The sequence below is a fragment of the Balaenoptera borealis genome (assembly GCF_965194805.1).
Source record: "Balaenoptera borealis genome assembly, chromosome: 9".
NCBI classification, from domain to species: domain Eukaryota; kingdom Metazoa; phylum Chordata; class Mammalia; order Artiodactyla; family Balaenopteridae; genus Balaenoptera; species Balaenoptera borealis.
In genome coordinates, this window is record NC_138873.1 from 109,667,207 (window position 1) to 109,682,311 (window position 15,105).

The following is a 15,105-nucleotide window of genomic DNA, read 5'->3' on the forward strand; positions in this document are numbered from 1 at the left end:
ACCACCACAAACCACACCAAATGCTGGTCTTCAAACAAGGAAGGTGGTGTTGTGTATATGGTGGGATGGGAAGGGAGTCCTCTATTATGAGCTCATTCCGGAAAACCAAACGATTAATTCCCACAAGTACTGCTCCCAATTAGCCAAAGTGAAAGCAGCACTCGACGAAAAGCATTCAGAATTAGTCAACAGAAAACGTATAATCTTCCATCAGGATAACACAAGACTGCATGTTTGTTTGATGACCAGGCAAAAACTGTTACAGCTTGGCTGGGAACAGTCTGATTCATCTGCCTTATTCACCAGACATTGCACCTTCAGGTTTCCATTTATTTCGGTCTTTACAGAATTCTCTTAATGGAAAAAATTTTCAATTCTCTGGAAGACTGTAAAAGGCACCTGGAACAGTTGTTTGTTCAAAAAGATAAAAAGTTTTGGGAAGATGGAATTATGAAGTTGCCTGAAAAATGGAAGAAGGTAGTGGAACAAAAGGGTGAATACATTGTTCAATAAAGTTCTTGGTGAAAATGAAAAATGTGTCTTTTATTTTTAGTTAAAAACTGAAGACACTTTTTGGCCAACCCAATGTAATGTATTTAGTCTTACTATTGCATTGTTTTCTGTTCACCACCTTTTTTCTTTACCTTGAACTTTCCCCTTTCATGATTTCAATTGGACTGCTAAAGCCTATCACTCAGAAAATTCTTGGGATACTGGAATAACAAAACCCAAACTTTTGTTGCTTCAAATCGAGGTTATTTTTTACTCATTCTACAAGATCATTCTGGGCTGGCTCATTCACTCAAAGAAACTCAAACTGATGCAGGCTCCATCTGGACACGTGCTTCTGTAGGAGAGGCAGAGAAAAGAGAATATGCCCAACACCACATCTCTTCAGGCTGTCACCTAAAAGTGACACTGGCCACTTCCACCCCCATCTCACTGACCAAAAGAAGTTGGTCACTGTTGAATTCAAATGGGCAGGGAAACGCAATGCTATTGTGTGTCTACATAGAACAGGATGTTTGTACCTGGTCATACTGACTCTATTCCTTTTGTTCCCCTCTGCTGGGATGGAAGCTATAAAATGTATTATTATTTTAATGGTTTTCCTTAAATATGTTTTAAACATAACCAGTTAATTATACTTTTTTTCCTAATAAACTCTAAAATGCATGTAATGTTTTTATCTTCCACCCAAGTTCAACAGAAACCTTAATGGTCTTTAGAACTATATCTTTTTTTTTTTTTGCTTTGTTTTTTAAAAACAATTTGTCAATTCTTTTTTTGACCATAGTTCTATATTAATGATCATATCTTTTATTTCAAGATTTCTCATTATTTTTCTTTTTTATATCTACCAGTTCCTATCACAGTTCTGCCTATTTTTGTTTCATAATTTTATGTTTCTTTAAATCAGGAGCCTGTAACCATGGTTCAGTCCCTATCTGGCTCACTGACGTTTCTATAAATGCAGTCTTATTGGAACACAGCCTCACCCATTCATTTATGTATTATGTACGGCTGCTTTCTTGCTATAACAACAGAGTTGAGTTGTTACGGAAGAGACAGAATGGCCAGCAAAGCCAAAAAATATTTACTACCTGTCACTTTACCTGGAAAATGTGTAGACCCCTGCTTTAAATGAATAATAGGACCTCATCATTTTTTCCTTTGGGTCATCTTAAACATACTTTTAAAAAGTCTTTGTCAGGGCTTCCCTGGTGGCACAGTGGTTAAGAATCTGCCTGCCAATGCAGGGGACGCGGGTTCGAGCCCTGGTCCGGGAAGATCCCACATGTCACGGAACAACTAAGCCCGTGTGCCACAACTACTGAGCCTGCGCTCTAGAGCCCGCGAGCCACAACTATTGAGGCTGCCAGCCACAACTACTGAAGCCCTTGAGCCTAGAGCCTGTGCTCCGCAACAAGAGAAGCCCCTGCAATGAGAAGTCCACACACCACAAGGAAAAGTTGCCCTGCTCACCGCAACCAGAGAAAGCCCGCACGCAGCAATGAAGACCCAATGCAGCCAAAACTAACTAACTAACTAAATAAATAAAAATAGAAAGACTGGAAAGAATACAGCCACAATTATATTAAAAAAAAGTTTGTCAGACTGTTTTACAAAATTAATTTCATCTGGAGGGCTTTCTTAGAATTGAATTTCTTCATATATTTTCAAACTGTGGATTACAGGCTCATTTTGAGTGGAAACGTTTTTGTTTGATGTGTTGTTCTTACTTTTTTTCCCTCTCTCACTGTTTACCCTCCCTTCCGGCTGTTTTGTAGTTACCAACGTTGGGTCCCAGCTCTGCTGTACAGAAACCAGTCTTACAGTGCAGTCTAGGCTGATGATTCTTTCCCTCCTGGTGACTGTGGAGGTGCTTGTGCATCCAGACATCAAAAGACAAGATGAGTTCTTCTAATCCCAATGCCCTTCCCATCTTTAGGCTCCCTAGACTCGTGGTGTTAATGCTTAGCCATAGATGAAGATTAGGAGTATGTTCTGAGCCTCTATTTTATCAGAGAAGGCAGAATCATCATAGCCACTACCTGCATTTAATGCCTGGTCCAGATCCCTGTTATTGATATCATTCAGGAGCAAACTCTTACTGAACACTGCCTGCTTCTAAACTAGGAAACCACCAGGCCTGTAGCTTTGCCTTGCTCATTGATTTGTATTTCTGCTATTTATGAACCACAGAATTGTTTATCATATCATATTTTTAAACCTGGGTATTATTTTTCTTTAAAATTTCTTAAATCATATTATTGGCATGTGTTTGGAGCAGAATAGTGTATCAGAGCGTAAAGTTATGGCACTATCTTGGCCAAAAATTTCCATTATATATTGTATGCAGTGATATAATGGTATCAGTTTATTTGTAATTAAAGTCATAAGCATTGAATTAAAATGCATTTACCTGAGTGATTGTGATGGAGTCATTATAAGACATAATTCAAGTTAATTTTCTCATGGGATACATCACATTTTGAAAACTCTAAGTTTTAAATGAAATTATTAAAAAGTAAATCAAATCTTTAATTCAGAAGGAAATAACATTTCATAGAACACAATAAAAATTGATTTCAACAGAGAATCTTAATTCTGCCTTTGAAAATGGCAAAAGAAAAATACAATCTGTTACTTAGTAGAGCTATAAGTTTTTCATCAAGGCAGAGATGCAAAGACTATTATATGGACAATTATATGGCAGCTCATGAACTATGCTGCCTTTAATATCCATTAACAGTTTTTCATTTCATCCAAAAATCTTTAAATTTAGAGCCCTAATGGTTAATGTTTAGTTTATTGCTTATTGGCTGAGGGAACAAAAGAACTGATAATCCATTTTTTAAAAGATTGGATTGATTTTCTTATGTAATCTTTTTTGTTCTCTTCTTGATTTCCAGACGAACCTTGAGAGTCATATGTTGAAGGTGGAAGGAGGCTGAGCCCCTGGGTCACTGAGGCTAGAAACGTCCACAATGGGTTGTTGGATGAGTGAGAAATAAACTGCATTACACCACTAAGTGTTGGTGGTTAATCTGTGACTGTAGCTAGTGTTACCTAAACTAACACAATGCTGGAGGGTAAGCTGCCATCTCACACCCATTGTCCCAGTAATGATCTTTTTAAAATGTGTTTTTAGCTTGAAGACATGATTTTCTGCAGCTCTAATTCATGTATGTTAGAGGAAAGCAGGAAAAATTTGCCTTCTGTTCATGAAAGCTATTCCCACATAACTCACTCATGAGTTTTTACAACTGAAAACAAGCTATATTTAGGTAACAAAATTCTATTTTTATTTTCCATTAAAGCAAAATAAAGACGGTTTATTTATTAAATGGTATCTCAGTGATCTCTTTCTATTGAATGGCTGCTTATTTAATTATTTAAACTTAAACTTATTTTCAAAAACTGAAATGGGGGATTTGAATAGAGTGTATAAAAATTTGAAAGTTATCATTTGGATGGGTATGCTGCGTGGTGTACTAAATCCTAGATAACCAAGGACAGGGCTTGCCTAGTAAAGCTCGGGAAAGACTAATTTAGAACCAATAAAATAAAAGAGTTTCAATACTTATGGAAACCATTTGCACTACACTTACTTGAAATTGTTTATCTATTTCTTCAACAGGTATTTACTGAGTCATTGAAATGTATAAACACTGGACCCTGTAAGCAATGAGAAAGAAATAGGAGTCACTGTCTTACAGCCTGTGTCCTCCAGGTTCTTAATTTTAGAGGCAAGATGTACTCAAATACATCATGTGAAATAGTGTATGATAAATACCAAGAGCTGTAGAGCAGTAAGTGATGCAGGGACTAAGTCCAGAGAAGGGATACAGAGCCTCCAGCTGCAGCAATTACAGGAGGTTTAGCAGTGAAGGCAAGACTTGACATGCAACTTGATAAAAGGAAAGATTTGGTGTATTTGAGACAAGTTGAACATCCAGAGCCAAAACCAACAAAACAAGGCAAGTTGATTTATGACAAGAGGGTCTCCAGACCCTCCCACAATTGTAATAGTGAGGTTGAAGCATTCTTATCTAATTTTAGAATGACATGATTCTGGGACTGCATGACAAATTCATTATCCATAAAAAATAGAGATTTAGAGTTCCTAGTACACATTGAGCCTGAAATAGAAATCTTTTGCCTTCATTATAATGAAGATAATAACAAATCTAGATTTGGTATTGGAAAAGTTAAAGTCAGGTTCTGACATCATAGGATAAGCTGAGATAGTTGATATCTCTGAACCTCAGTTTCTTATATAAACTGGGGATAAATATTTCTATCCTTTCTACATGAATGGCAGGTGTGAAAATCAAATGAGAAACATATGAGAAAGTGTTTTGTAAACTATCAAGTGTTATGAAGATGTAAAGGGTAGAGGATGGATTAAAGGGTAATTGGTGGCTTAAAGATAATCTTGGATTTCTTTGGCACTTTTCCCATTAAAAGGTGAAACTTTTGCCCTGTCCCTTGACTCTGGGTGGATTTGTTGACTTTTTGAGCAATAGAACACAGCGCGAGTGATGCTGTGACTGTTTCCAGGACCAGATTTTAGGAGATGGGAGACTTCCATGTTCTGTATTATGGGAATTTTTGCTCTTGGAATTGAGCTACCAGGCTGTGAGGGAGCCCAAGCAGCCACACGGAGAGGCTCAGAGTAGAGGAATGGAGGCCCCCAAACAACTGCCTCAACTAAGTCTCCAGCCAACAGCTGTCACCAGCTTAACAGTTGTGAGCTTGAACCACCTTGGACATACATTATTTAGCACTAAATAAGCTACTCCAGCTGACATTGTGTGGAGCAAATATAAGCTGTCCCTGTCTCACAAGGACATGAAAAATTGCAAATCCGTGAGTAAAGTAAATGATGGTTGCAGTTTTAAACTACTAAACTACGGGGTGGTTTGTCACTCAGCAATAAATGATTGGAACAGGATGTTTAGCAAATGAATTACTATACTATTTCAGAGGATGCTATAACTCATCATACATGTTTTATTTGCTTCAACTATAATTTTCATGATACATTTTGAGATATCTTTGCAAGAAATATGTTCCAGAGCAAAGAAAAGAGTCTTTACCTAAGTCTGGCTTCATTGAATCAGCTCCACCATTTGACTCAGGGCCAGTGGATCCAATGATACTCGAAATGTTTATGGCAGATCAGGATGGGATATGGAGTGTGTGTAAAGAGCTCACAGAAAAATCAGAACAGCAAGGCTGGAGAAAAGTCACACCCTCTTCCTCAGTGTACTCTTCTTCTTTTGAAAAAACAACTCTTGGTTTGCTACTGAGACTTTGCAGACACTGAACACCTGAACAGAGACCAAGAGATGACCACGTGACCTGAGCTGTGTAACCTATTTTTCACTGGGGTATTGTCTGATATATCTAGACTGAAGAACCTCTTATAGCATTTTAAAAAAAGATTCATTATTTATTTATTTATTTAATTTATATTTGGCTGTGTAGGGTCTTAGTTGCAGCACGCGGGATCTTGGTTGCGGCATGAGGGATCATTCGTTGTGGCGTGTGGGCTTCTCTCTAGTTGTGACATGCAGGTTTTCTCTCTCTAGTTGTGACGTGCAGGCTCCAGGGCATGTGGGCTCTGCAGTTTGCGGCACGCAGGCTCTCTGGTTGAGGCGCACGAGCTCAGTAGTGGCATGCAGGCTTAGTTGCCCCACGGCATGTGAGATCTTAGCTTCCTGACCAGGGATCGAACTCCAGTCCCCTGCATTGTAAGGTGGATTCTTTACCACTGGACCACCAGGGAAGGCCCTCTTATAGCATTTTTAAAATGCACTTCTGCTAGAGCCAAATTCTCTCAAGTTTCAAACTATTTCACCTTATTTTTTGAAGGCTATTCTCATAAGGTATAGAATTCTAAACAGGCAATTTTCTTTTTTCTTCAGCATTTTAAAGAGTTATGCCATTGTCATATGGCTCTTATTTCTGATGAGAAGTCTACTTCAATTATTATTGTTTTTTTCACCTGAATGTATTGTGTGTGTTATCTGCTTTTAAGATATTTTCTTTATCTTTGGTGTTCAGATGTTTGACTTTGTATTTATCCTGTTTGAGATTCATTACATTTTTAATCTTGGATTTGTGAGTTGATATCTTTCATCAGTTTTGGACACTTCTTGGCCATCTCTTCAAACATTTCTTTGGCTCCATTTTCTTCCTAATATACTTCTTGGAATCCATACATGTACGTTTGATGCTTTGGGATGCTTTTCTCAGTTATTTAAACATTTTTTTTCTCCTTTCATTTTAGTTTGGATAGTTCCAATTCATATGACTCTGAATTTACTGATCGTTTCTTCTGCTTTTCTAGGTTCCTGTAAAGTAAGTTGAATGAATTCAATATTTATGATATTGTATTTATAAATCCTAGAATTTCTTTCTTTTTTAAAAATTTGGTAAGAGCTGCTAGTACTAGACTGAAATGAAATATCCCATCTCTCTCCACATGTTGGCCACCTTTTCCATTAGTTTTAAAAAGATATTTATATTGAAATTCTTGTTTGCTAATTCCAACATTTTGGACACATTTGGGTTTACTTCTACTGACTATGTATTGTGTTGATGGATCAAATTGCCCTGCTTGTTTGCATACCACACGATTTTTCATTTCATGTCAGAAATTGTGGGTAAAAGCACTGTCAATATTATTGACTCAAGAAAAAGGAATTCCTCTGCTGCAGGGGATGAAGTAGAAGAATTCCAGTCTACATTGAGCTGGGTCTGAAGTTTGTTGTGGCTTTTGTTAGAGCTGTCAGTTCACCAGAGGTTTCAAATGTTTTATGAGAGGGATCGGGACTAGTTGATCTAAGCACCAATGTGATCCTTTATGTTTTACAGCCCAATGACTCTCTTTCCATGCCACCCATTTTGGGGGCTTCCTGTGGTATTCTCCTGGCTCTGCATCCCACTTCTGACTTTCTGAGCCTCACAAAATCAATTTTGACTTTGCTGATTTGCCCTTAGCTTTTGCCTGCTACTGCATTGCACTGGGATAAAGGCCCTGAGTGACATGAGGGATGATATTTCTTAGCTCTGCTGTCATGTCCCCAGCTTTCAGGCACTATGTACTTATTCACCTTCCAGGAAACCTCTCTCTCCCTTCTTCCCTGTCCCCAGGCTTTGGAGCACTGCCCTGTGTGGCTGTAAGGCCTCAGGGCCAGGATCTTCCTCTGGCCCTCTGCTCTGCCTCCAGCTGACCATGCATGTGTTCAAGGAAGGCCCTGTGGGGTAAGGCTGATGATCATGGATGAACACACTCTCACAGGACCTCCTTGGGGTTCCCACCCATCATGACAGCCTTGTGTGGCTAGTACAGGTTTATTAAAAATTTGGCTAGTTCCTCTTTACCTCTGTCTATGGTGTATCTGCTCCTCCTCTTCTGTGCCCATGGGTTGGGCTTCTTCTCTCCTAGGAAGTATTCTTCCCTTTCTGCAATGTAATTCATTTATGTATCTTTTTATCTTCAGTTCTCTAAAGGAAAAAAAAAACAAAACCATAATTTTATAATTTGTCTGCCTTGTTCTCTTTGTTAGAGTGGGAACAGTGGTTTATACATCCTAACCAGAAGCACCTCTACCCTTATGATAAATTCCCTTTCTGCTTTGAATAGTCAAAGTTATTTCTGCTGTTTGCAAACAAGGGCCAGAATTGATATTATTCATCAAATATTAAAAAACAGAAATATGTAACAATCATAATCACATACATTGAATTATGAGATTATTGAATTTCAGGTAATATTTAAATAATATTTATAGGAAATCACTATAACCAAATACATATGTGTATGACTAATGTTTCAAGATCTTAAATCTTTTGATTCAACTAAATTCCATTTCTTTTGATTCTGTCTTGAAGCAAGATTTTTAAAAAAAGTATAACTTATAGTTAGCCTTCTTCATAAATATAGGAACATAATCTTTTTATATAGCCTCAGACTTTCACTTACTATATGTAATATACATGCAATATGCAATATTTTATATACATACATATTTTGATACCATTAGTAATTTTTTTCTTCTTCTTTTCTGGGACCTCTACAATTTCTTATAAATCTATGATCATAGGAAGACCAAAACAAGATATTGTGTTTAAGAGAGTGAGAAAGACAGAGTGCAGTATATTTACTAGTTTTATTATCTTTTATAAAGCTTCTCCTCTTTCCTCCGCACATCACCATATATTCCACAGACAAAAAGTCGTTAAATTATCATGTGTTGAACTTGGAAACAGATGCTTAATCCTCTATCTCCTATCCTTGCATCTTATTTTATGCTCCTTATCCAGTGGACACATGATTGGAAACAAATGTTTCTAGGTTGTCAAATACGTGTATGAATTTTCCAGCTTGAATCTTTCTGAATGATCACCGTGTATTCATCCAATGATAGTTCTATGCAGATATGTTTTATTTTTTAAATCATTGAAATAGTTTAAAATATGATTCCAGAAATGTTTGGTCTCTTCTGCTATTGTTGTTGTGTTGTTGTTGTTGAACTTTTTACCCATTTCCAAAACCCAGTTGCCTTTTGTTTATCGATATCTCTTCTTAAGCTCCTAATTGTTATACTCTTTAGTATATTCATCAACCTCCATCTTTCCAAACTCCCATCTTCACTACCCGAGACCCATTTTCCATTTGATAGGCATGGCCCTCTCACTAGTCGAGGGAATTGGCTCACCACTTGTTCAGTAGAGAGAGACTTGTTACTGATTCAAGCAGACAGGGCAGCTGGTCAATGAAGGATATGGACCATAGAACGAGGAAGCCATTTGGTAGATTGTATTAAAGTTACATTGATAATATTATATATATATAACATTGACATATTAATGTCAGCATTTGCTACCTTTCTTTTATGGGGCGATCCTATAGGACATCCATGTGGGAAGATTATGCTTCCCTGATATCAGGTTTTACCATGTGACTTGCTTTGACCAGTGAAATATGAATATCAGTGTCACATGCCAGTTCTGGGCAGACGTGTTGAGAGTCCTGGCATGGTTCTGCCGTTAATCCCCTTCCCTTTTCTCTAAGAGTAGCAATGTCCCAGGTAAGAACTGATCCTCAGGCTGCATCCCAGAGAAAAGAAAACACATGGAACGAGCTATATGTAACATGAACAAGAAACTAAACCATTTATGTTGTAAACCACCGAAATCTAGAAATGGTTTTTTACTGTGGCATAATCTAGTAAAAGTTTACTTTTACCCACAGGGAATTTTGGAGGTTTAGAATATTATGGTGTGTTGATGGCTTGGTTCCTAAAGCAACTATAGAAGTACACTTCTTCTGGAAGTATGTAAAATATTTATGTATGTTCATTCATGAAAAATATTTCTTATGAGATTAGCGATGGCAATTTCTTTAGGCATTTTCCCGGATTCCCCAGTGTCATCCAGATGCTCTTTCTCTTTTTACCTTTGGTGTCCAACACAAACATGTAAATATTGGTTTGCTTATGTGTCTCATCAACTAGACTCCTTGGGAGAAGGGGCTTTGTCGTGTTTGACTTAAGCAGGGCATCTAGCATACAACCCAGGCCAGGAAGGCACTCAGAGATGTTTACTGATATGTAGGTACCAATCCACAGTCTCAAAGAGCCAAGGTGGCCAATCACTTTGGCTCTTTGAAACCTGACCTGATCTGAGCTCATTTGGCAACAAAACCTGATCTGAACTGACACAAAAGTACTTCTAGTCATTAATTACCCACATATAATAAACATTTATAATTTTGGCTGAAGATGTACTAAACATTTTATTCTAGGGGGCTGCTCTCAGCCCCGCAGGTGATGTTACATGATACACAGTAGATTATTATATTACTTCTCTAAAATCCCCCAAATCCTGATTTATAAGACACATCCTGGCTCCAAGAATTTAAGATAAGTGATTGTGGATCTGTGTCAGCAAATGAACACTTTCTGGACTGTTATCAGCTCTTTTTCCTCTGTAGTTACGTCATATGCCATATATACTTCCATCCTTTATCAAATAAATGCCTTCTTGGATTCTTCATAGCCATCTTGAGTTAATTTCTACCTTTCAACTATGTAGCACCTGACTGCATGAAAAGAGTGTGCATACAATTTCAGCATGCAAAGTTTTATAATAATGTGACTTTACTCATGTGCAGATATAAATGTTGATGGCTCTTGCTTATAAGGGCTGACACACTAGCATTAAAGAAACACACATAAATAGTAAGATACTTTTAATCTATAGGGTAATTTCACTGTGTGAATGTGGTTAATTGGAGGTTCAGGAGAAAGATTCACTTTGAACAAACATTTGTTTTTAGTGTCGCTATTCATGTAAGAAATAATACCCATCCTGGATTAGGAATTCATCACCACTATAGTGTTACACGATGGGTGGAAGATCACACACACACACACACACACACACACATGTGCATGCACAAGAACCACATTGTTTGTCAGATGGTACCAATGAGGCTGGCATCTCAGTTGTGACAATGTGATTCCAAATTTCTTCTAACTTATAAGCAGCACTGATAAGTTAGTGCTGGTCATACTTAGATCTATAGAGCTACTATATTTTCTCCATGTATGAAATCTTATTTAATCATAGGTAAAATTGTAATAAAATAGATCCAAGAGTTTCAGTGCTGCAGTCTAAGCCATTCACTGCTTTATATTCTGATTGTGCTGCTGCTGTAAAATGAACAAAGAGTAACATGGAATTTGATAAAGACAAGAAAACTTTTATTAAACTTTTACAACAGTGAAATAAATTATTCATGCAATTGCATGAATAATGGTATCCATGCTGATTAAATCAGCCAAGAGGAGGCAAAATATTCACGTGCATGGCATGAGTTCCATTTTCAAACAGTTCTGAAATGAAAATGTAATATAAAACAACACAGTAGTTGGTCTCCTAAAATGGAAAGGAAAAAAAAAATGTGGAGTACAGTATTAATTCAGAAGAGGAGGGAAAAGTTTAAAGCACTTGCACTTCTGAAATCCACTAGCCAGAAGGAATTTTCAAAGACAGAAAAAATAATCCACCACTTCAAAGGCATTTAATGAAAGAGAGAAATAGCAAAGATGGCACAGTGCAAGGGGGACAGATCTAGGGCTTAGCGAAGGAAGAGAACGGCTATTTATGCAACGACCCGCTGCCTGGCTTATTCTATCCGGGGCTTGAATAAATAGGATTCTCTCCAAATTGGCCTGTTGGGCCCATACCAGCCTTTTGGGATGGTCCAGAAAGGAGCTGCTGTGGGTGATCAATAAGGTGCTTTCCACATCTCTGCCACCTGCCTGAAGATTTGTGACTATCATTGGTCCTTTCATCAAAATGCTCACAAAAAAGAACGTGTCAGAGTTCAGAGTTCTTCACTTTCCACATCGCTGAGCACATGAGCTGGAGGAGAAAATCCCTGCCACCCACAGAATTCCAAAGAGCTGAGAGCGCTCACCCAGTACACACTGGAAAGTGGGGGGCGGAGAGGAAACAGCTCCGACTTGAGCCCAGCAAAGAGGGGTGGGGAGGCAAAAGGGCACGTGGGGGAAGGAGGCTGTCCAAGTGGGGAAATTCCTCATTCCACCTTCAGAAGACCCCCGCCCCCGGGGCAGGATGCTTCCCGTGATGAGGCCGGACCTGTGATCCCCGGATCGGCGCCGTGGAATCAGGGCCAACGCGTAGGGCCGCCTGGAGGCCGCCGGCGTGTGCAGGACCCGCAGCGGACGTCCAGCCAGCCCGGCCCCTCGGGGGTGCGGTCCTCTGTCCCCCCTTGGACTGCGTTGGTGGCACCTGCTGGCTCAACCCTCACCCTGACTTAATGTGCGACGCTGAGAGCGCCCTGAGCAATTCTCTCCCCCCCTCCCCGGGGACTGTCTATTCCGCTCTGTTCCCCTTCCCTCTCCTCCCGTGTCCTCCCCCCCCCCCACCCCACCCCCGCCTTTGTCGTTCACCTGCTCTTTGGACTAGACGTGCGGCTTCTCTCAGTATCCGCGGGCCTGTGGGGCCACAAATGGTCCAGGAGACCCTTGATTCGGTCTAGGAGTAAAGACAGAGAGTTATGGGGCCCACCCTGAAACGCTCTGCCCCTCAGGAGAGACACTGTACCTATTTCAGTCTTACCTGAAACTTTCTTTGAGAAGAGCTATCTGCTTGTAACCCCACTACTAGCCCGGTTTCTCCCGTTGGCCAGGGCACCTCCTTTCTTTGGACAAACAACCAGCTGGTCCCCAGCCTGCCTCACAAAGGCAACCCAGGGCTCTTCTCCAATGTGAATGGGCATCCTTCTGAGGGTCCCCATTTCGCATAAAGCTATTCTGGCTTCTGCTGGTCAGTTCCCGTAGGGGGCAGCTGCTCCAGAGCCGCAGCCCACTGGCCGTCTGTGTTCTTTCCCAGGCTACTGCCACCAGCCATCTCTTTCCTGAACCCAAAGCTACAGTGTTTGGCGGAATCAATGAAGCCCCGGAGGGTACAGGACAGCATTTGTAATACAGGGTGGGCAACCTTTTAAAGGATCGCTGTCAGAGTCTCTGTAGGTCTTTCAAAGGACCCCATGGTCCCCCCTCCTTGGCCTTGAAGCTGACATGTGTGCTGCCCTGGGCTACCCTTCCTTAGGCCTCTCCTCCAGAACATGAAGTCCCAACTCCCCACCCCGGGCCTGTATGAGGAAGCAAAAAACATTATCAAATATCGAATATCATAATAACCTTAGCAGTGTCATGCTAGCTTCCAAAAAGGCATCCAATACTTAAAAAAAAAAAAAAATAGAATGTAGTATGCATAAATCCTGTTCTGTGGTATGGCCGTTTGGATATTTCACCAGTCAGGGCTTTCCCAAGAACCATGGTTACATACGGTGGTTGCAGGCGTGTCACTAAAAAAGGATCAGCAAACTGGTTTCTCGTACACAAAGCAAGAGTTTGCGCCAAAGGCAAATATCAGCTGGAAACTTAGAGCCACTGAAAGTGGGTTTTTCCTTGATGATGCCGCTGGAGAAAAAATGAGACAACCTCTAGTAAGTAAATACGTTGTAACGTAATGCTGAAAAAGAGAATTATTTAAAGACTAGAGATCCCATTTCTCTTTATTATAGACCAAGCTCCACTGCCCTTAGTGGCTTTGCTGTGTAATGATGCTGCCTCTGAAAAAGAAGAATGACCTTCCTCAAATCATAAAGCTGAAATGGGCTCCATTCTCACACGGTATAGCGTCGCACCTCGTGAGTCTGACAGTATTGGACCACCAACAATATTTCTTGAATCCTTCATGTGCGAGGCATTGGGCTCGGTATTCAGGATAAAAAGATGATGAAGTTGTGGTCTCTGCCCTTAAACTGCTTCTGGTCTAACAGGAGAAACAGATTTACACATACAGAGTGCCTTATACAGAACGATAATAATGAAGATAGGGTCCAATGAGTGCATGGTGGGTTCTGGGAGGGATGAGAAAAGGAAGAAAGTTCTCAGGATCGAGTTATGCTTAAGCTGAGTCTTGATGATAAGTGCTGTTTAACCTCGTTAAAACCAAACCAGCAACTTCAGGGCTCAGAATGACACATTCCTGCAGCCGCGGAACTGATTCCTCCAATTTTCTCTTGTCATCACGAACTCTGTATTGTATTATATGTACCAACCACTCTCTGTAAATGCTCATGGTGAAAACACCAAAACCATGGCCAAGGAGGGGGAACAGGAAGATGGGGAAATTGTGTCAGTGATAGATATATATTTATTCAGGAAAGGCATGAGTGGACAAAATTATGAGTCCTGGCTGTCAAACTGCACTATTGCATAGTCAAGTTACTGATCTCAGAATTTATAACATGTGCTGTTTTTATATGTGAGCTCGTTCATAGAAAGAAAAATGTTAAGAGTCCATCCCAGTATAAATTTATAACTGCTATATAGTTTGAAATATATTTCCATCACATAAATAAAATATATGAAGGAGAAAATCTAGTTGAGATATGTTTAATGCATTAAAGTTCGAACATTCCTTGTCCTGTAGGAGAGGGCCGCGGGAAATTCTACAGTTTGCACAAGAAGGGAAAGACTATATCCCTCACTGCATGTAAGTGTATTAGTTTCTCCTTTTCCTCCACTTTCTGTGGCAAGAAGGCCCAGATATGCTAGGGAATGCGATGAGGGGAGAAATAGGTATTGCCTCAAAAACTCAACTTTACATAAGCTGAATTTCCTGAGTGTCCGTTTCTCTGCAGTGAGCATATATTTTAGGGGAGAAGGCACCTACATCTAATTGTGATCATGGTAGAAAATTGTGGAAAGCAGTAAAGGAACACTTTGCCTCCTTTGCGATGAACTGATAACAATCTATTGAGTAGCCTTTATATTCTCAGTACTTCTTCTGAAGGATGAAAGAGAAAAACTAGTCAAATGATGGTCCTAACCCCTTCAATGGGTTCCCAACCCTTTCAGTAAAAAATCAAAGGCTAGAAAGTCCTGCCCAGTTCTAGCTCCGACCTCTGTGTCTCAGTGGGACCCCATCTCCTTCCACTCCTCCCCAGCTCACTCCTCAAGTCATCCATCCTGGACACTTGAA

General features: G+C 39.8%; 1 protein-coding gene across 1 annotated transcript in view; it reads right to left on the reverse strand.

Annotated features, from left to right (window-relative positions):
- LOC309635181 (uncharacterized protein) overlaps positions 1–12,847 on the reverse strand; it is a gene marked incomplete at its 5' end in the record, with an annotated part of 57,564 nt that extends 44,717 nt beyond the window's left edge. The window contains one exon of the mRNA XM_082406061.1: positions 12,715–12,847. Coding sequence (XP_082262187.1) covers positions 12,715–12,847 — 133 coding nt within the window. The remainder of the gene's footprint in view (positions 1–12,714) is intronic.
- Between the last annotated feature and the right edge of the window lie 2,258 nt (positions 12,848–15,105).